Source organism: Tachypleus tridentatus, chromosome 10 (assembly GCF_004210375.1).
Source record: "Tachypleus tridentatus isolate NWPU-2018 chromosome 10, ASM421037v1, whole genome shotgun sequence".
In the NCBI taxonomy this organism is placed as follows: Eukaryota; Metazoa; Arthropoda; class Merostomata; order Xiphosura; family Limulidae; genus Tachypleus; species Tachypleus tridentatus.
Window position 1 is genome coordinate 42,291,531 of NC_134834.1, and position 22,651 is coordinate 42,314,181.

The window sequence follows — 22,651 nt, forward strand, 5'->3', positions numbered from 1 at the left end:
TTTAAAATTTAGAATTCACAAATACTGATCACACATATAATCGCTTTGAAGGTTTTTTTTTTTTTTTTTTTTGAATTTCGCACAAAGCTACTCGAGAGCTATTTGTGCTGGCCGTCCCTAATTTAGCAGTGTAAGACTAGAGGGAAGGAAGCTAGTCATCACCACCCACCGCCAACTCTTGGGCTACTCTTTTACCAACGAATAGTGGGATTGACCGTCACATTATACACCCCCACCGCTGGGAGGGCGAGCATGTTTAGCGCGACGCGGGCGCGAACCCGCGACCCTCGAATTACGAGTCGCACGCCTTACGCGCTTGGCCATGCTAGGCCAGGTTTCAACTTAATGTATTTTCATAATTAATGATAAATAAGGATTTACAATGCTAAAGTTAAGGGTTCGATTTCTCCTCGGTAGGCACAGTGGATATCCCTTTGTAGCTTTGCTATATGAAAAATGCAAATTTTGGTAATTAAAGGTCCAGCATGGCCAGGTGTGTTAAGGCATTCGACTCGTAATCTGAGAGTCGCAGGTTCGAATCTCCATCACACCAAACATGCTCGCCCTTTTAGCCGTGGGGGTGTTATAACGGTACGGTCAATCCCACTATTCGTTGATAAAAGAGTATCCCAAGAGTCAGCGTTGGGTGGTGATGACTAGCTGCCTTCCCTCTAGTCTTACACTGCTAAATTAGGGACGGCTAACGCAGATAGCTCTCGTGTAGTTTAGCGCGGAATTCAAAAACAAACAAACAAACAATCGTAATTTAAAAAAATATAACATGACTGGACGGAAAATAAAGTGAAGCGTGAGAAAGAACACAAACCAAAAAAATTAAAATTATTTACGAAATCATGTGTTTATTCTGCTTTACGGAATAGCGAGTAAACAACACGAAATGCTGTATTTATTCTAGAAGTTTGTCTTTTTCATTAATATGTGCTGGCCCGGCATGGCCAAGCGCGTTAAGGCGTGCGACTCGTAATCTGAGGGTCGCGGGTTCGCATCCGCGTCGCGCCAAACATGCGCGCCCTCTCAGCCGTGGGGGCGTTATAATATTATGGCTAATCCCACTATTCGTTAGTAAAAGAGTAGCCCAAGAGTTGGCGGTGGGTGGTGATGAATAGCTGCCTTCCCTCTAGTCTTACACTGCTAAATTAGGGATGGCTAGCACAGATAGCCCTCGAGTAGCTTCGTGCGAAATTCCAAAAAACAAACAATCATTAATATGTGACGTGTTTAATATTACCTTCCAACAAATGAAGATGTCTACCCAGATCAGAATTTAGGATATGCTTGGTAACAGATGTAGTTAATAAAATAAGCTCTTCAAAATTTCTTATTTAAAATGATAAGAATGTATTCTTTCATCGCTTGGATATGAAAAGTGGCTAAACAATGTCTCTGAATACTAGAACTTGGCTGTGTGTTTGTAACAAAAGAAACATTTTTTTGCTATAACACTGTAGCATTTTGTACACAGTAACACAGACGATTAAAGAAATCATTCAACACTTTTGATTTTTTAAAATTATTTCTTCTGTGACTTGTAAAGAAAACAACAAAACCTTTCTAATTTCTAACATAAGGTTATCTCGTTTTCTGACTTCACGGAATGTCTAATTTCATTAATTGTGTAATGCTATTGATTAAATGTATTCATATCTATGTATGTATTTAGTTATTGTATATAATAATAATAAACCGAAAATTATTTCGTAATGATAAATTTATATCTGCAGACAAGTTTGATTTTCAACATTTTAACACCTCAGGCTGAACGCGGAAACAATGGCAGTGAGCTGTATGTTAGTAGTTGGAAAGGTGATTTCATGGATTTTGGAAAATTAATGTTCAATCATTAAATATATATTGAACTTATAACACTTTACATAAATTGTAGTAAAAATGGATGGATTCCGATTCATAATTTAAAGTTGTTTTTTTTAACTTCTAAACACTACCAAAATCGATTCTTATAAGCATTTACCTTCCAAAAAATGAGTGATGAAAATTGGTTTGTGTGCTTTTATCTCCCAGTTTCTTGAGTATTCAATAACGCACTTATAAACGCCGGTATCAGAAAAATCAAATTTATAAATCATTAAATCACCCGTGGCTTTGTTTACCCGAATTTTATCATCATCTGTTGCTATTCCACCGTATGGGCCAAACCAATAATACTTGAAAACATCAAAGGTATAACTTTTGATCCCATAGCTGTCAGGGACACACGGAAACACCTGTGTGGCGCCAAGTATAATACTTTCAGGTTTAAGTTTTATGTGTCCAGGCATTGCGATTATTACAGCATATAATGTTATAAAAATCAATGTTTTCAAAAAGAACTTCATCGTCTCTATATCTTAAAGTTTGCTTGCAGTAGTAACTTGAACGTTTTATAAAATGTCTCCTAATTTTCTGTGTTGCCAAGATATTGTTTCATTGTTAATATTATAAATATTGTAAGCACGTGTTTTTATAATGCTTAGAGGCAACAAAGATAAACCACAAACAATATATCATAAAAGTTACGGAGTTATGGATTAAACGCTAAAAGCTGACAAAGTACAGAAACTAAAAGGTGTAAAATTTATGATGAGGCTACAGAAACCACAATTCCATTTTTAAACAGCTTTGATTTGAATTTAAAATATACAAATTCAAAAATGTGTGAAAAAACATCTAATATTTACGTTATTTTTATTACAAAATAAGATATTGTTGTTTCACAATAATACTTGCTAAATAATCACAATTATTGTTGTGAAAATAGTTTAAACAACTCGCCTGGCAGGTAAATTACATAACTTAAAAACAAACAAAAACAAAAATTGACTACGTGACGTTATAAGTGTATTATTCAAGGTTCTATATACAATGGTCATTCAGTTCAACAGCAAAACATTGGCTTGAATTATAGTGAATAAAACTACAAATTTTGGAGTTAGTTTTTTCGCATATTACAGAGTACGATTATATGGAATCTTATAGTATAGTACTACATTTATTATTTATATACTGGTACAAATATTTATGAAGGCATTCAGTTCCGCTTCCATTAAAACCAGTTGTGTGTTTGCTGATGAGTCCTAAGATTTTTAATTTGTTGTGACTAATTTAATCTCTTTAAGTTGTTACTGTCGTCGTTGGTTTAGCGTAAAGCTACAGAATGGGCTTTACACTCTCTGAATAAGAAATCAAAACCAAGATTTTATGGTTGTGACTTTGTCAACTTACTGTTTACCTACTTGAGGAACCTATATCAACAATAAGTTATCGAATATGTTAACTTCAAATTTACCTGACTGCATTAAACTTCCACATGGGTAAATACGTTATATGAAAACAAATTTGAATACGTAAGCCAGCTCACAACGTCTGAGAAAATTTCAATTTACTTCAGACAACTGGAAAGAAATCCTATACCCGACGTCCCACTTCTTTATTATAGTAAAATGAGTTGTAAAATTACAGAACATGACGTCAGAGTGACATGTTTTGATACGTTTTAATCACTTTCGTTTATGATAAGCATACATAGGTAAAAGTCATTTTACTACGCCTGTGTTTATATATTATATCAAAAAACTGATTTGCTTTATAACGGACTGTTTCTATGTGATAACGTAGGCCTAATATAGTTTTTAACTACTACACAGAGGAAGATACTGCTTGGGCAAAGGTTTAAAAACACGTTAAAATTAGGTCATACAAATAATATTTTACCACTATTCGTTGATAAAATAGTAGCCCAAGAGTCGACGGTGGATGCTGATGACTAGCTGCCTTTCCTCTAGTCTTACACTGCTAAATTAGGGACGGCTAACGCAGATAGCCCTCGAATAGCTTTGTGCGAAATTCCAAAACAAACAAACAGATTACAATATGGTAAGATTGTCAGGAATATCCTGTTATTTTTTATTATTAATTTGTTCACTTCTGTAACGTCTTCCTGTCTGACGTTCACACCATCTACTTCTAAAATTTCATCTCCTGTTTTCTTCAATCCAGATATTAAAGTTATGGTTTCAAGGTCTCTCATTCGAGACATCAAGATACCTGAAACTATCAAAATAATCACGTTTTCGAACTCTTTAACTAATTTAAATTTTTCTTAAATCAATATATCTTACTTTCATTAATAATTCGACAGTTGTTTTTTAAGAAGAATATACAAGATACTTAGAAGCTGATTAATAGCTGTCTTGATACTTTTTACCCTGAAACAAATTCAAGTATGTATGTTGCTTTTGACATGTGACCGTTTTTTATCACAACTGATGTAATCAGACTTAACTATTCATTTACTATTTTGTTTTTTGTTTGCACGTTTTTTTTCTTCTTACTGAACTGAATCAACATTAAATTTATAATTATAGTACTTATAACATTTAGAGGTTTCTAAACATTAAAATAAAAAAGTTATGATTATAATACCATCCTGGTCTTAACAGTGTATTTTTGTATTTAGAAACGTGTGTTCAAAATTATAGCCACTTATGTTGATATAAAGCTTCTAAAATTTTAAAAAAGGATTTTATTATACCTATTTTAATAGGTTATTTCAGCATTTTGTTCTGTTATGAATTCAAATGTATCATAATTTGGCTGTTATTAGTTACATAGATTGGATCTGTGTCAAGATTTTGAAGTATATTCATGAATCAAGTTATGTTTTCCAAACTCTTACATTAGATACATGACATTTGGAATGTGTACTAGACAATTTAATACTAGGCTTTTGGATAGTGTGGCAAGTTTAAGATCAGTTTCAATTTAGTTTTGATACATAACTAAAGATACAGGTGTGTAGGAACAAATGTTAGAAATATGTTCAAGTCTGTCTTTTAGCTGAGTTTCAGGGTTAATTAAATCTAAATTGTGAAAGATTATGATTAAAATATTCATACTTAACACTTCAGATTAAGACAGTTTTTGTTTTCAAGAGCTGTAAGAAACATGTAGATGTATTGTAATCAGTTGAACCTCCAATTTTGGATGTGTTTTGAAAATCTTTTTATCTTGTTAGGTGGAACCCCTGAGAGTACACCATAAATATTTTGAACAGTATTTGTCTTCAACATAGATGCAACTCTGAAGAAACAATTACTTGCAAGTGCCTGTTTTAGGTTTTATGCAACCTAGTACATTATTTTGGGACTAACTATTGAGTTTATAGGAATCCATAGACCCACCATACTTCCAGTGCTTTATGGCCACTTAACACTGATGTATTTCAATAGCCTTTTACATATCCTTTGATATTTTTCTCTTCTCCTTTCTCACATTAAGTCATATGAGAGTTCTAGCTCAAAAGCTATGATATAGGACATTTCTCATATCTATGATTAAAATTTTAACTACAAAATGAAATTCAGATAAATTCTTATCTCTATCACAGTCTTCTCCTGTATGAAAGATTTGTACCTTTTACACAGGAAATGTCTATCATACTCTGCTCTCTTGGATCTCAATTTTCTCATACATGCCTTCTCACTAGAGCTGAGTGATTGTCATCATTTGATTATTGATCAATTGAGAACTACATTTATCAAATACATAAAAAAACAGTTGTGTATGTTCTAGTAAGTAGTTGTACAGAAAAAAAGTTTTGGTTGTGGGATCTAGTCAGTTGTTCAAAATGAGTGATATTGGCTAATGATTTGAGTGGCTTTGACAGAACAAAGAGCGAGCAAGTTTTGTGACAATATTTTGTTCATCTGGATAGGTGAAATACTTGGAAATGGTAATTTTGATTAGTTTCCTGATAATTGATATAACTGAAATTTCTATTAATTGAATGTTGGAATAATAAAAAACAGTAATAATTGGAAATACTAATTTTAAGTTCATTTGCCAATCAGTGTAGGAGCATGAGAGAGAGATCAACAAACACAAATAGGTCAGTAACTTTGTCGTTCATCAGGATACTAGTTAAAATGTTTTTGTATAAGTATTTATTTAAAGACTATTTTAATATGATGTTAACTTTATAAATTCTGTTGTAATTTGTTTTGTTAAATGTTATTTCTTTATACATTTTTGAGAAAAAACAAATACTTGCTCAAATTTTATCATTATTCTTACAACATGAAAATGGAGATTTAAGATTGTTATTGGAAATAGTAGCTCATTGACAGTTTAGTTATATATTAATCTTGTTTTTATTGTGATTTCCATTAGGATAAAGTTTATGACAGCTGCCAAAATTACTTTAGTTCTGAATGGCACATTTTAAATTAATTCCTTCTGTTAAAAATGTTTGAAGATATTTTTATCAGAATTATTTAACCTATTTTCGTACCTCCTGTGTCATAATAAATTATAAATTTAAATTTACTACATAATATGAAGAAAGTAGTACATGTATGTGTAACATTTCAACTTTTACATCTTGGATGTTCTGAACCTATTAAGATTGCTTTGTCAGAATACATTTTGAAACAATTATATCGATGAAGCAGAAAAATCTTGGTTAACAAATATGTTCATTTCTATATCTTTGTAGGTCAGTTGTGTGTTTTAATTTACAGTTGCTGAAGATCTGAAACAGTAAGCTGCAGCATCTCCAACTCTTTTAACATGTTAATAATTGTAGAGAAGAATTCCCTCACATTTTTATCATGGAAAGACTGAGTAGTAAAGACCAGGAATGTATGGAAACTGATGTTGGAGATATTACAAACCTGAATGTGACAGTTCTGTCTAGTGATAATCTAAGTATTGTGGCTTTAGGTAGGTTGTTTAATTAGAAAGCACTCATGAGATATACTTTAGAAATTATTCTCTGATTGTATATATATTGAAGTAACTCAGTAGTTTCATTGCAGTTAGTTTTCCTGGAGATATCTCTCCTTTTTTACTAATATTTCCTGAATTTCCAGTATTAATCCTATCCATCCATGAATATCTTATGTTTCTGTGATAATTAATCCAAAATTGCATACAAAATAAAATTATAAATGCCATAATATGGTTTCAAGTTTCTTTGTCTGGATAGAATAACTCATATAATTCCAAATTACTAACTGTAAGTTTTTATTTGTCTACTTCCATCAAATTTGTAATGTTTAATTATATTTCCTGCATTCACTGATACAATTTGTCAGTGTAAAAACAAAGCTACAAACCTGTAAACTATTATCTATTTACATTTTTATTACATCTACCTCTGACCTTGTATTAAGAAACCTGTAAACTTTGTTGCTTCTTTTTAGTTATTAACATAAATGGTTCAAAAACTGTATTTTTCAAGTTCATTGCAAAAAAGTGCAAAATTTTCTATTTTGTCATTGATTTGTAATAAAGCTTCCTTCTTCCCTTATATGAAAAGTTTTAAAATTTCACTGCTACATTTTGGGCATATTAAGGCTTTGGAGGTTTAGTTCCTTGAAATTATGGAAGTTTTTAGTAGTTTTATATAAGATGGAAAAAGTATTTGGACTTCTCTGCATTATTATTTATTTTGTTAAAGTAATTGTTTTTGCAGTTTATGCTTTGTATACAAGAACTCATTCTGTTATAACTTTGTACAAAGTGGATTAGGTGAAGGTCTAGATCTTGATGGAGTGTATTCCTTTTAAACACCATTTCATAAATTTGTAAAAGAAGGGAGAGATAAGTTTTATTTATAAAATAAACTACTATTTATTTACATTTGTATAGTATTTACCTCTGACCTTGTATTTAAAAAGATGTATAACTCATAAAAGTCACAGTATTTAAAACAAATGCTTTATACACTAGATAATGATGGAGTGTACTGAAATAGAAATTTCATTTCTTTAGTCAGTTTATGATTTACAATACGATAGTTATAGCATTTAAATTTGTTATTTCACTGAATGGTTCTTTTTTAACATAAATATGAAAGATAAATATTTAGGTGAAAAGTATCTGATGCTAGTAAACTAATGTAGAAATAATTTCTTATTTCAAGTTAAATTGACTCGAATGCATATGGAGGCAATATATTTTGGCTTAATTTTCATCTACGTGTTAAAATGACATGATTGCTACTTTGCTGCGTGTTTGAAGGTCGGTGTGTTTGTTGGGAATCCAAACTAAAGAATTTCTAATCTCCCATGGTGAAAATGTGGAGATGAAAAGTTTCTGGTCATTTAATGTTATGAAACTGTAATGTGTTCTTTTTTTGCACTTTGTATCTATTAGCTGTATACATTTGGATAAACAAAAATAAGATTCTATAATTTTTTCATACATAATTATTAAACAATATTACTTTAGCATGTTTTTTTGTTTCTCAAATTTCAATAGCTAAGCCAAAATGGTTTGTTTGCTGTTGAGCCTAAGGCTACAGATTGGACTATTTGTGCTCTGACAACTGTGGGCATCAAGACAGTGATTTAATGATATTTACTAGAGTAATGGCCATTTATATTTAGGTTATCATAGATTTTATAAAAATTAACATTGAGTGACAGGCAATAACATAAGGTACAATTTTATTTTTTCATATTTTAAAGTGAATTTGATATATTGGGAATATAGTCTTAAAGTGCAGAAAAGTCTTAATAAATAAAATCAAAGAATGACTTTAATATTGTTTTAATATTTTATGTGCTTGTGGTCTGAAAACAACAATCAATTTTTGTTACAGAAAATAACCCTGCTTTTCACATTACATCCTGTACTGGGAAAATAGAAAGGTAAAATCTTTGTAAAATAATAAGTTACTATATTTTAAAAACTGATGTTTTTGTCCATAAAAGTAATAAAACATAGTTTCAATGTACAATATTCTTGTAGGTTTTTGGGTTATAGAAATATATATGAAAAACTTAGCAAGATAATCTGATTTATTGTGATTTCAAAGAACAAGCTTAAGTAAATCATGTTAATAAGTGAATAGTGTTCTGTTAAGCACTCCTTATCAATCACATTAAAGTGCTATTACAGCTAAAACATTTGTTTATGACATAATGTTTTCTAGTTTGTGATGATTTTCATCCAAATTGCAGTTCATTAACATTGACAAGGTTCTGACATCTTAACAAATCATGTCTAACATTTCTTGAAATTATACACAAAACTTTTCTATCAAACTAAGAAATGTTATCTAAAACATAGATTACAGAGAAGATAACAGAAGAAGATGAAACTTTATTTTTTCAAGATTAAGCCTTCTTTGACTATGAAGAAGTCCCAGGAATTTGTGGAGGAATCTGGAAAAGATATTTTGGTTTACTTGACAGAAGATAACTGGTTGGTATCTAACCATATTTTTATAATTCATGTATACATTACAGGTTGAATGCAAGGTGTCATATCACTATTTTAAGATGCAAGTTTAATTAAAGGACTGCAAATAATCATGAGATAACAGTGAAATCCCTTGATTCATGTAAGAAGAGTTTGTGAACAATATTTAATTTATTAGTGTTTATTAGTCTTCGTACAGAGATATACAATGGGTTTCAGGCACTATCTACTGTAAGAAATGAAACCCAGATTTCAGCATTGTAAGTCAGTAAACATATCACTAAGCAGTGGTGCAGTGTTAAATAAAGAAGTTGGGGAACATGTTTTAAAAGTGTTAGTATTATTTATATGTATCACATTTCCTATATACTAAAACACAAATTTCAGGAATATTAGCTATAATGGGATGGTTTTGAAGGGTTCTGATCTGATGTAATATGGTGCCCAATGTTCAGAAATTCTCTATATGCAGCAATTGAGTTTGGAAATGACAATCTGAAACATTTTCCAAGGAGTTCTATTTCCTTTTTTTCAAAGCCTTGATTTTTATCTGCTGACCACTTATTGAATTCTAAGCTACTTAGCTCAGAAATTATGTTTGGAATGGAATTAGAAATGCCTGACCTTGTTTCAGTTGGTTCATGAAAAAGAATCTGTGAAACACTGTTGTCTCGTATTTTAACTAATACTAGTTATAGGTAACTATGACTGATTGAAACAACCTTGTTGCTATCTGCCAGTTATTGATATAAACTTCATTTCCTTTATGGTATTCCAAGTATTTTGGCTTTACATTGTTTGTAAAAATAGTATGGTGCAGCAAATTAACTTGTCTGCGTAAACTGTAGTAATATTTTCTGTGCATGGTTTTGGAAAGAAGAGGTAGTTTTAATACATTATACAAATACGGTCAAATTTTGATTGATCTTTATCAGTGTTACTACTAATTGACTTGAAATGGTAACATTAAGACATTTAACATTTCTAAACAGCTGAAACAGTTATAAATGAACTTAAAATTCATCTAGTTCTTAACGTGTCATTTCTTCATTCCGTTTTTATATTACTGGAAACTAAATTTGCTATTCTTGTAAGGATAGTAAATTAGAAAAGACAATGTTCAAAAGCCCTTGCACACTTTGACATCTATACTGCTAAACCCCAACCAATCAGGGAGGATAACTAATAAGTTTACTGAATCAGATCACACTTTCTGTAGAGAAATGTTGCAACTATTTTCTCCCATTTCTATACAATACTTTAGACAATCACTATATCACATACAATATACTATTGTCTTCAAAGCTGGGAAAATATAGCTGCAATTTTACTTGCAGCAGTGGTTCTTGAAATCAATTACAAAATCACAGTTTATTTATTACTTGTATAAGAAAGTTTTATAGACACAAGTGAAATAACACAAAATCACACTCATGATGAAAATGTATAGCACATCAAGGCAGTAAACTAAACCTGATTATTTTGTTGCTATAAATTAACACTATAGTCTCTATTAGTCGGTGGGTCAGCTGAAAGCTTATAAACATATAACATCAAAGTTTGGGATTTGAATTTTCACCGTGGATGCAGTAAAACCAATGAACACATTTTATATTAATTTTACAGGGAGACAAAAATCCTTGGAATGAAACGCCTGGTAAACCTGGCTAGAAAGACACAGTACTTATCCTTGTCTTTTGTTAAATAATGACTTTAGTGAATAACGTTTTGTAAACTGGCTGACCTTGTTCTAAAGATGCTCCTACTAAAATCAGGAGAAATTATGCAGTTTCTTTAGTGGGATTAAAAACCTTAAATAACATGGTGGCCAATATTTCCCCTAAAAACTTTGTGTCAGCCCTTCTAAAAGTTGGAATAGGGTAACTGTCAAGACTGAAAATACATATCAGTTTACTTTTCAGTAATATTTTAAACTGTTAAAGTAAAACACAAGCTTACCTGTTTAATGTAATGGATAAGAAAACAAAACACAGAACCATAACACTAGTATACAACTTAAGGTAAATATTATTTCTTCCTTATCACAAAAGTGTTATATCAAAGATAAAAGTACAAAGCTTAAACTTAAAATGAAATTATATTAGTAATTAATATTTCTTTTGTGTAAATAAGGGAAAATATCTATTTTTGTTGTTGTTCTTCCTGTTAACTTCCTAGAGCACATTTAAAATTCAGTTGAACAAGGCCTAAAAAATATTCTCTCATTACTTCTGTACACAAAGATATTTCAGAATATATTTGTTTAGAAAGAAACTTCTGTTACCTTGAATAAGACTAGTTGAGTTCCATGTTCATGAAAAGTATAAATGAATGATTGGTTCATGTATGACAGACACTACAATAGTGCCATCCAGAGGATCACAGAACAATTTGTTCTGGAAACAATTTCTATGATACCCATATAACAACTAGAAAAGAAGAACCAATTTGTCACAGATTTAGTGACAGCTAAGTTTATCATAGCTGATAAATCAGAAATCAAGTATTTGTATTTCTTCATTTGTATATTTGCAGCAGCAACATTTGTTTTCAACACATAGGAAATAAGGCGAAGACATCTTTTACGAGCTAAAAGAACTTCAACATGCAGAACTGATGCTCTAACTTGCTTTGTGGAACCTACAAACAAATGATGAAAACCACTTGCATATTATTTGTAAGTATAAGTTTAGAAAATAATATCAGCAGAACATGATAGAAGGTTTTTGTTATTTTGAATCCACTGTTGTTATTTGGATGATGCATCACAAGTCAACATTCATCACGAATTAAGGTTGCATGTCCTGCAGCTGTAATCAGAACATTAAAATCATAGATAAATTATGTTTTTTGTTCAAATAAAACAGCAGTGGAGTTTATATGTTACCACTGCTCAGAAATCACTATGATCACACTGTCATTTATAAAAGCAATAAAAGTTTCAAAGCTCAAACATTTTCTATCTTGCATATTAAAGAATATTTGATAGTATTTTCAGATCTAGTGGCATAGCGATAAGTCTTGAAGGATAAAAACCAAGCTTCAATACATGTAGTGGCTGCAACTATAGTGTAGCTTCCTGCTTAACGTAAAATAGAAGCTATTTCTTTTTATTTCAAATAGACATGATCTTTATTCAAAAAAACATGAGGGCTATCAGCATGAGCTCTTCCCAGTTCAGTGCTAAAAAACTAGAGGGGAGGGAACTAGTCATCACCCCCCCCCCACCAACTCTTGAGTTATTCTTTTTCGTAACCTATATCGCATGGAATAAATGATTTTAAAATCATACACACTGTAAATAATGTTAAAGGAAATTAAATAAAATATTTAATATTACATCAAGGAAATTACTAATATATTTTATGTTTATTCTTATGATAAATTACCAAACCTTAATTGTATCAAATGTTTTAAATCGGATGTCTTGTTTACAAAACATCAGTTAGCTATGTCCAGAACTTCTAAACAGAAATTATAAATCAATTTTACCTGAATAAATAAATAAACAAACACAAACACACACACATATATATATATATATATATATGGATTTATGTATGTATATGTATATTATTTTCTTGTTGTGAAAGGGTGAAACATTGTACCTTTTGAACAGTAATACGCAGGCCCTATAAAAATGGACAAAAGTTTAAGCTGTATATACACGTATATGACGTTGAGTTGGTTTGATTTGTTGTTCGGCTGTTGAAGTCTTTATCTTAAATAAATATTTTTTTTTTTGTCCAAGTGTAACTATTACGACGTCATATTCATCGCCTAAGGAAGTACTTTATGAAAAGTAAGTCTCGCCGTTAAAAACCGCCAGTTTCACTTTTCACCTAACATCAATATGTCCAAGTATAATTTATCATAATTTTTATGCAGAAGTTTGTGCATTTACTTAAACGTTCGTGTAAACAGGATATAACTACTTTTACTTTACGGGCACACCATATATAGATCATTCTAGGAGCTTATATTTGTCCGTTCGGACTGCTGTATTATTTTGGTTGACGTATGGACCTTGTCCAAAACAAGCAATTAGATTCTGTTATCCTGGAGCCAATGTGAATATCCAAAATCGTTATCATTCTTCAAAATCTGGATGATTAGATTTGAAATATTCCATTATTATGCACACAGTTCCGGTGACTCAGCAGCAAGTCTGGAGATTTATAATGCTAAAAATCTGTTTTCAATATTTGCGATAGGAAAAGCAGTAATTGGCCATTCTATAACCTCGTGTTTTACAGCAAACAACAAAACTAGTCCAGTATAGTATTTTCTCAACATAAACTGAGATTGGAATTTATTACGTAAATAGTTTGTTTTAAAACGTTTTAACAGAAGATCATATAACATAAAGCATTGTAAACGATTTGAAATGATTTTCAGCAGTTACTTTGTTTTTGTACTAGATTCATATCTCGTGTAAGGCAAGGACCTATAACAGGAATAACACAGTTCTATTTATAAGTTATAGAACATAATCTTTATCTCGCTTATTTATTGATATTTTGTATATTATCTTATAATTGAATCATGGATTCGGAAAAAAACAATTTAATATGTCATTTGGAAGCGCTCAGTAAGACACGGTTCATATGTTTAGTCTTGTATTTCACATCAAAAAGATTGTGAAGCGCCAAGTGAGATATCTAATCATATTTATTGTTCAATCTCACATGGAAGATTTTCCTGTGTGACAGAATAGTGAGATGTGATTTTCATTCTTATAGTGCATCTTCAGCCCAAATTGTGGAATGTATTTTCGCAGCAATGGTATGCCAACCATGAATCTTCACATTTACACTCCGGGAAAGGCGACGCTAGGCCATACAGTTAAGGAAATAATAAGATTATAAAAGTAGTATGATTGTGTAGAAAAAACTAGACGTATACATTGTCAAATAAAGAAAAGGTAATATGGTAATATAGCAGCAGAAAGAAACAATATACATATATTACTGAGAAAAGGAATAAGTAAAGAAGAAGTAGTATGGTATTCTCAGGTACAGAGATATTTGACTTGTATAAATAGTAACAGGTTTAGCAGAAAATGTATTACTAAAATAGTTTAAATTTTGATTATGATTTGTTTTCTTACAGCAAAGCCACATCGGGTTATCTGTTGGGTCCATTGAGGGTAATCGAACCGCTGATTTTAGCGTCATAAATCTGTAAACTTACCGCTCTACCAGCAGGAGACATTGATATGATTAGATTCAAGAAAAAGGCTTTAAAATTGTTTACTATAAAACAAAACATTGACAAATAATGTCTAATAAGCAAATGCACAGGCTTAATAACGATTGTACTTATTTTTGTGAAATAAATAGAAATAAGTGAGAAAATAAACCACAATATTCGTATCCAGAGTGCATTCATATCATTAACAAAAAAAAAATAGAAAATACAATATTTTAAGATATTTCTCAGTTTTTACATAACTAATGCGACCATGGAACTCATTAATACAAGCTTAAAGAAATTATCTGACAACATTTTCCGTGACAAGGTTACAAATATAAATGGGAATGACCCTTGATAGCGTGTAACAAGTAAAAAATAAGGTCAAAACAGTCCACGGCAGGTTATCACATTAACATATTCTAAAAAAAATCATGATAAAGAAATCTTCGCCTTTCTGAAATAGAGAAAGAATTATTTGGTATATTTCTAGTTGTAATTAAAAAAATGAAAGGGAAGGACTTGGGATCGCAGCTAAATCAAGCGACGAATAATAACGAGAATGCTCATTTGATTTTCCACACACAGTTCGTGGATGGTAATGAAATTGTGGAAGATCTTCTCTTTTGTAAAATTATCACTGCAGGCACAAAGGCTCAAGACTTGTTTGAGACCCTTGACACTTTTTGTATGAAAACAACTTAGACTGGACTAAGTTCATTGGCATCTGTACTAATAGTGGTCGTTCTATGTTCAGCTGTTATGGAGGATTATAGGCACTCATAAGAAACAAAGCTCTTGATGCACTGTGCACCCATAGCATAATCCATAGGAAAGCCCTGGTGTCAAAGCATCTGAGCTCTCCACTGACCCTAATCCTGGAAAGTGTATTGAAAGTGGTGAACTTTATAAAAACCCGGCCAAAGAAAGCGACGTTTTTAAAAACTTGTTTGAAGAAAAGGGATACGAGCACACATCTTTGTTGTATTACTGTAGTTCGCGATGGCTCTTCCGTGGGAATATATTGTCCCGTGTGTTTGAATTACGACAGAAACTCTACCCTTATCTTGAAGAAGAAGAACAAATATGTGCTAAAAACTTCTTGGATATTGATTTTTTTATTGTCAAAATTAGCATACCTGTGTGATCTCTTCGAAGAACTGGATGCGTTGAATCTCTCTCTGCATGGAAGCAATATGCACATTATGAAACTCGCAGAAAAGGTTTCAGTCTTCAGAAAAAGGTTACTACTATGGAGAAGAAAAAATGAATAAAGATGGTGGAAAAGACTGTTTCCCCCTCTTGCAGCAGTTTGTTACATCCAATGAAGTTGATTTGACACATGAAGTAAAATGTGTTTTTAAGGAGCGCCTAACACGGCTCAGTGACTGGTTTTAAAATTATTTTCCTGATGATATGGAGAAGTTTCCATGGATCCAAGATCCATTCCAACTAAGGCTCCATCTAAATTTGAAGAAAATCTTATTGAGCTATCTTGTGACAAGACTTTAAAACCAAAATTTGGCAACATGGAACTAACTGAGTTGTGGATATCAGTAAAAGACGAATATCTGCTGCTGAGTACTAACGCTCAGTGAATTCAAATTCCATTTGCGGCGTTATATTTCTGCAAAGCTGGGTTTTCTGCGGTTGGTGTGATAAAAAGCAAGTGTCGCACAAAAATCAATGTGGAACAGGAAACGAAGATAACGGTGTCCAGTATGATTCCAAGGTTTGAGAAGCTGTGCAGTGCTCAACAGGCGCACACATCCCATTAATAATTGTAGTTATTTAAAAATGAAATAAAAATATTGTTTTTACCTTAAGTTTACGTGTATCATTATTTCAAACGTCTGCTAAGTTATTAGGACATAAATACTTATAAAGTATTAAGTTGTTTGGACCGAACTACTTAATTGTTTGTTTGGTTTATTTTGCATTTCGCGCAAAGCTACTGAGGATTACCTGCGCTAGCAGTTCCTAATTTAGCAGTGTAAGACTAGAGGAAAGGCAGCTAGTCATTACCACCCACCACCAACTCTTGGACTACTCTTTTACCAACGAATAGTGGGATTGACCGTCACATTATAACGCCCTCACGGCTGAAAAGGTGAGCATGTTTGGTGCGGCGGGGATGAGAACCCGCGCCCCTCATGTTACGAGTGAAGTACCCTAACCACCTGCGACTCGTAATCTGAGGTTCGTAGGTTCTCATCCCCGTCACACCAAACATGCTCGCCTTTTTAGCCGTGGGGAGAGGGGGGGGGGTATAATGTTTCGTTGGTAAAAATGTTGATGGTGGGTGGTGATGACTAGCTGTTTTCCCTCTAGTCTTACACTGCTACATTAGTAGAAACCTAAATCAGATATATTTCTTGTTAAGGCTTATACGTTGTTCTTTGTGTGAAAAACGAAAAGTAAGGAATAATAAAATCTAAAGCATATATATGTATATATGAACATTATTTAATTTAGAGTTTGAACACGATACTCACAAGCTCATTCCCGTCCCATATAACAGAAAAAGGAGTATATTTTATGTAAAACCCGTATTTTGTTAAAAAGATAAATAACTGAAGCTGTAGTTTTTAATCTAATATTCACGGATGAGAGTTCATTTGCGATTACAATGACGTTTTATAGAGTGAACTTCAAACACAATAATTCGATTTATCCAACATTGTTGATTTAGCGACAGTTCCTGAAGGAAGAGATTAATTACCAGCTACGATATGTAGGATGCTTCAATAATTGTAGATGTATTTCAGAGGTTTTATAGGTTATGCAAATACAACATTCGAACTGTAAAAGGCGCAAAATATCTTTATTTTTCACAAAAACATTACATCACCTTCCTCTTCTACGTGTCAGAGTCCAGATCATACTGACGTTGACAATTCACAGACATACATGGAGTACAAATATGTTTGTAACACTTTCACATTTTTGTGTCTGTACGTACGAAGGATTTGACATTTGACTAAAAGCTTGCCTTAGGACGTATAGTTACATGAAATAAATTCCGAAATATAGTCAACATTTCCTTTCCAATACGGAGTTAGGTGCGCATTCGGATAAGTTTGTTTCTTTCTGGTTAAGCACATAACTAAACAATGGGCTGTCTGTGGTCTATCCACCACTTAATAGAAATTCTGTTTCTATCGTCGAAATGCTTAGACATGCCGCTGTGCTACTGGGGAGGGAGAAGGGGAATTCGGTTAAGAATTGTACATTAATAGTCTGTTATTTTATTGAATTTAGTTTTTGTAAAATTATACTGCTGCATGTAATGATGTGAAATTTATGACCGAGATTAAAAAATATTAATATTTTTTGTTTTAACAAAGTGTTCTTGTTTTGTGTCGTACAAATACTCATAAAGAATATTTTTACAAACTTTCAACAGCATTTATTGACTTGTTGATATAAGCGGCTCAAATACCCAAGAAATTACCCGCCATTTCGCGGATATCAGTAAACAATCGATGGTTATGTTACTCTTAAAGTGTAACTTCATGTTCAAATCTGAAGTCTTATTAATATTAGTTAATTAGGCTTTAATTTGCGAGTGAACCTTCTACATTATTCATCCCATCTTTCTATGAAACTTAAAACTTGGACAACATGTATATTAAACAGGTAATTTAAAGTTTTTGGTTTTGTATGTTAATGTTACATTTTTGCATTTGCCCAATAGTAGTATCAGTTTTTAGGCTTAACAACTTGTTTGATGTTATTGCTTATCCGGTAGTTACATTTCAAAGTAAAAATTACTTATTAGAAATAACGCTATTATTAGTAGAACAGCACCTTTGTTTGTAGCAAAATGTGTGCAAATTTGTAATGATAATAGTATTACGTCCTGTAAACCTTTTACCACATAATTTGTAAGCAGTGTTAGTGTATTAATTATTAATACTGTTGTTAGGCTTAAGGAGTACTTGTAAATTTTGATACTAGTTGTATCATTGCGACAAATATCGAGTTGTGAGTACAACTAAACGAAAAGCAGCTTTCTGTAAAGTATCGTTATATAATTGGTTTAGTGTTAGCTCGCATATTTTTAAAAGATTTCAAGAGTGGACACGTAAGTTGTGGTTTGAGAGTTAATGTGTCAGTTTTAAAAGGGGGTAATAAAGCAAGCCCCATGGCAGTTGTGGATATATAAATCTCATAAATAAAATACTAATTATTATAACTCATACAAAACACAGACAATATCTACTGCACAAACACATTTTTCAGTAATCAGCAAGTGAATGTTAAAATTGAAACCAGGGTTTCAGTTCCAATTAGTTGGACCAATAAGAACCAGTGATACATCAGATGATAACTTTCTTCATGTTTTATTCTGGTAGGGCTGGTTCTATTGGATTCAGAAGCATTTACAATTTGAAAACGCATATAAAACCTTAAAACCATATAAAATTATTTTTAAATTTCAAATTTGATATGAACTACATAATGCATTAAATAATGCAAAGCTGTGTCTGCTCAAGTCAAACTGACAGCATCTCGAACAATGATAAATGGGAATTATAAGTAGTCTGTTGATTATTTGGGCATCATGGTATTTTACATTGTCATTGGTTGTAAGCAGACAACTTTGTCCTGACAAAAATTTGCTCAACATTATATCATTGGGTGGGACTACAGCAAAATAATGTGTACAGCTATCGTCTCTGATAAAAATGGTATGAACAGTATTATTTACATATTAAGTTAAAGTGTAATATGTTTATATGTATACATTCAATAATTAGAAATTGCCAATCTGTCTTAGAGAGTTTAGTCATTATCTGTATTAAATGGAAATGAAGTAGTTTCCAAACCAAATACAGGCTATAACCTTAACACATTCCATATGCATATTTGTGAATAAGTAGAAAAACAACTTTAGTTAAGCAAGGACAACATAGTCTTGAAAATAGTTTTTCACCAGAACTTTCAGAATTAATGTAATTATCATCAGTATTCTACCCAAAAACTGAAACTTGCCCATTTAACATAATGAAAGCAGTATTGAATACCAGATGAAATGTTGGAACGTACTTTTACCAAAATGTTCAGGTATTCTTATAAATCAGAGGTTGTTAATCTGATTTTTAATAATAATTATTCTACAAATAGGTCACCTTTGCTATTAACATTCCTTTAATAATATGAAAGTATGTCCACAATTATTTCATTAATAATTCTTAGACAAATGTTTTCTTTATCTTCTGTATTATGATTATACCTAAGGATAAATAATATTTTCAACTTCACAGTATGATTTATTAATTACATCATGACATGACAAAAAAGTTTGGGTTTTATTTCTTGTACATTTTTGTCAAATATAGTTTTAGCCAGTGTTGTTACAAAATCTCATTTTTACTTTAATCGTAAGATAGGTAAGGTCATACTTCATTTCTAACATTTGGTTGTTGAAAATGTCCATTCGTTTATCTACACAACATGTATCTACATTTATGAGTCTAACAATGATACATTTTCTTGGGACTGCATGTCATCTTGCCTTGACAAGGGAGTCATGCAGTATCAGGTTACCAGGTAAAGCAATAAATCACTAATGTTTTGTTAACATTGTTGCAGTAGGATAGTAGTGTAAAATGAAGTCTATTTCCAGTTTTGATTTGTATATAATTTCATTAATTATAGACTAAATAATGGAACTGACATTGGAAATCTACTAATTTGTGTGTGGAATCCAATGGTGTGTGCAATTTTTGTTATTTTCATTATTTAAAAATCACTGAAATCCCTACATTTAGTTATTATGATGTAATATTAAGTGTTTAAATTAATTTTTACACTGAATTTTTGTTCTTGAATATTCTGCTATGTGATTTTCATCAGGCAGGAAGGAATAGCAGATCCATTTCAAATACCTTCCCTTTTCATTGTATAATGCTATGCACATCTACCCCTCTGTTACAAATTTGGTGATATTCTTCATACCTAGTTCTGATTTTGATGTTTGTATAATTTGTTGAAGTTTAAGAAGCTTCTCATTCACTCACACACATTGCATTTATGTTTATAGATTCCTTCTCTTTTTTCTATTTTTTGTGTTTTCAGTCCTTTTATAATTTAAAATGAGTTGTTATACATTTAGTATATTATCCATTTAATGTTTTTATTAATTTGATATTTATAGCCTCATTTTTTTCCTTTTACTTTAGATTTTGTCTATATTTTCAGCTAGTATGTTTGTGTTGTGTGTAGCAATATTTTTAGTCATTGGTTAAGACAGCTGTTAAGATATTTGAGTAATTTGGTTAATCCTACCTGTACGTTTTGACTGAAATTACCATTTGTATTAACTACATTTGTTGACAGTTTTTTATGTTGTATAGAGATTCTCTTCTCCAACTTGAACATGGGCATCCACCTGATTGCTAATTCTTTACAAGTGCCTTCTTACCTTTTTGTTTTGTAGTTATGTTTCTATTGATGGCTATTTTTTGCTTATATTTTATTATGCTTTTACATTGTTTTTAAGCATAGGATTGATTGTAGTCTAATGTTTTATTTTTGTTTCTTTTGTAACTTTTAATCTTAATTGAAATGTATGGAAATGTAAGACACTTTCTTATTTTACTTTTTTTTTTTTTTTTTCAAGTTTTGCTTTATTCCTATCACTTTATCCCAGTAAAGTTAAGCCCATTTTTTAAGTATTTTAAATCAGGTCTTACTATTTAATTTGTTCATTATGTATTTTGTTAGTATTCTTATCCCTTTCCAGGTGTTCTAAGAAAGTTGAGTAACATTTTGAAGAAAGGTTAACCCTCTCACCACAGATATCCTTTAAAGTATTATATTCAAAATCTTACAAAACTAGTCTTTTTCTTATACCAATTAGTGCAGCAGAAAATATTAGCTAATAATCCATGTTTTCAAAACTGTACAAGTTGTAAGTTCTTAATTCCACAATACAGTATTAAAAACAAGTCTAGAATTTCTTGTGGTGTGACACATAACACATTTTTAAGCATTTTCTCTATTTTGTACACCATCCCTTGAAGAAGTATGAAATTAAACACAAGTTACTCACTATAAAATAGTGACAAACCATGATTTTTTTTATAGCCTTCATTTTCAAGTAGAAAATCAGACCCTTCCTGTCACATCTTCTTTTTCAAGATTTGTTAACAGTTCTTTCTCTTTTTTTTTAATGATATATTACATATAACCAACAGAAAGTCAGTTTTCTTTCACTTTATGTGATGTATAACATTGTGTTCTGAACAGATAACTCAATTTCACTCATAGTACAAGCTTTATTCCCATAGTAAAGTTAATGATTACCTTATTAGATAAATTTGTAATGGTTCATGTTGCATAATTAGGAAGCCAGAAAACTTTTGAGAGTTAGAGAAAATTATCTGCTTTTTGCACATAATCAGGCTGTTGTATGTGGAATGTTGAATTTTTGTGTGTAAATCTGAAACTTGATTTTTAGTAGCTGAAAGAGAATCATTATCATAAATTTGTCAGAATAATATAGTATATTATCTGGTTCAGTTCAACTTCACTTTTTCTTATTTCAGAAACTGGATCATATTTATATTAATATTTGTCACCATGGATAAAAATTGGTATTCTTGTAATTTTCTTGTACAAATTGTAGTAATATCAATCATGCATTTGATGATGGCACAGCTAATGAGTGCACAGCACAGTATTGGTTGAAGAGATTTCACTCTGGTGAGGCAAGCCTTGAAGGACTAGGATGCATCTTCAGTTAGCCATTAACAAGGAAGAACTGAAGACATTAGTTGATTCAGATACCTGCCAAACTGTGAGAGAACTTGCTGACAAATTTAATTTTAATTATTCAACAGTTTCCCAATGTCTTGAAGCAACTGGTAAGATGAACAAATTTGGTGAATGGGTACCTCATGAATTGATTGGAAACTACCAAACAAAACAAATTGAAGTTTTATTCCTTTTCCTTACTCTCAACAAAAATGTCTCCTTTCCCCATAAAATTGTCACCTGTGATGAAAAATAGATTTTTTACAACAACCATTGATGATCTGGACAGTGGTTTGACATTGAAGAAGCACCAAAATATATACCAAAACCAGCACTTCACCCTAAGAATCTTTTAGTCAAGTATTTGGTGGTCGTCAGTTGGCATGGTTCAGTATTCATTCTTAAACATAGAAGCACTCACAGCAAAGAAATATTGTTGTGAACTTGATCTTGTGCTGTTGCAAAAACA

At 31.4% G+C, this 22,651-nt stretch overlaps 1 protein-coding gene and 1 long non-coding RNA gene across 10 annotated transcripts in view; both read left to right on the plus strand.

The window, feature by feature from the left end:
* Positions 1-3,358: 3,358 nt before the first annotated feature.
* On the plus strand, positions 3,359-14,589 carry LOC143229148 (uncharacterized). Of its 9 annotated transcripts, none has more exons than XR_013015691.1 (7): positions 3,359-3,891; positions 5,868-5,905; positions 6,512-6,738; positions 8,624-8,672; positions 9,094-9,232; positions 11,761-11,902; positions 14,338-14,589. It is a non-coding gene; the product is annotated as an uncharacterized LOC143229148 (long non-coding RNA). The 9 variants fall into 9 exon arrangements; XR_013015688.1 differs by having other exon boundaries at positions 3,366-3,891; positions 6,537-6,738; XR_013015692.1 differs by lacking the exon at positions 5,868-5,905 and having other exon boundaries at positions 3,360-3,891.
* Positions 14,590-17,568: 2,979 nt separating this feature from the next.
* The window catches only part of SMC3 (structural maintenance of chromosomes 3), a 126,237-nt gene continuing 121,154 nt past the window's right edge, over positions 17,569-22,651 (plus strand). The window contains exon 1 of the mRNA XM_076461031.1: positions 17,569-18,057. Within this exon, the coding sequence (XP_076317146.1) occupies positions 18,043-18,057 (15 nt within the window). The 5' untranslated portion in view covers positions 17,569-18,042. The remainder of the gene's footprint in view (positions 18,058-22,651) is intronic.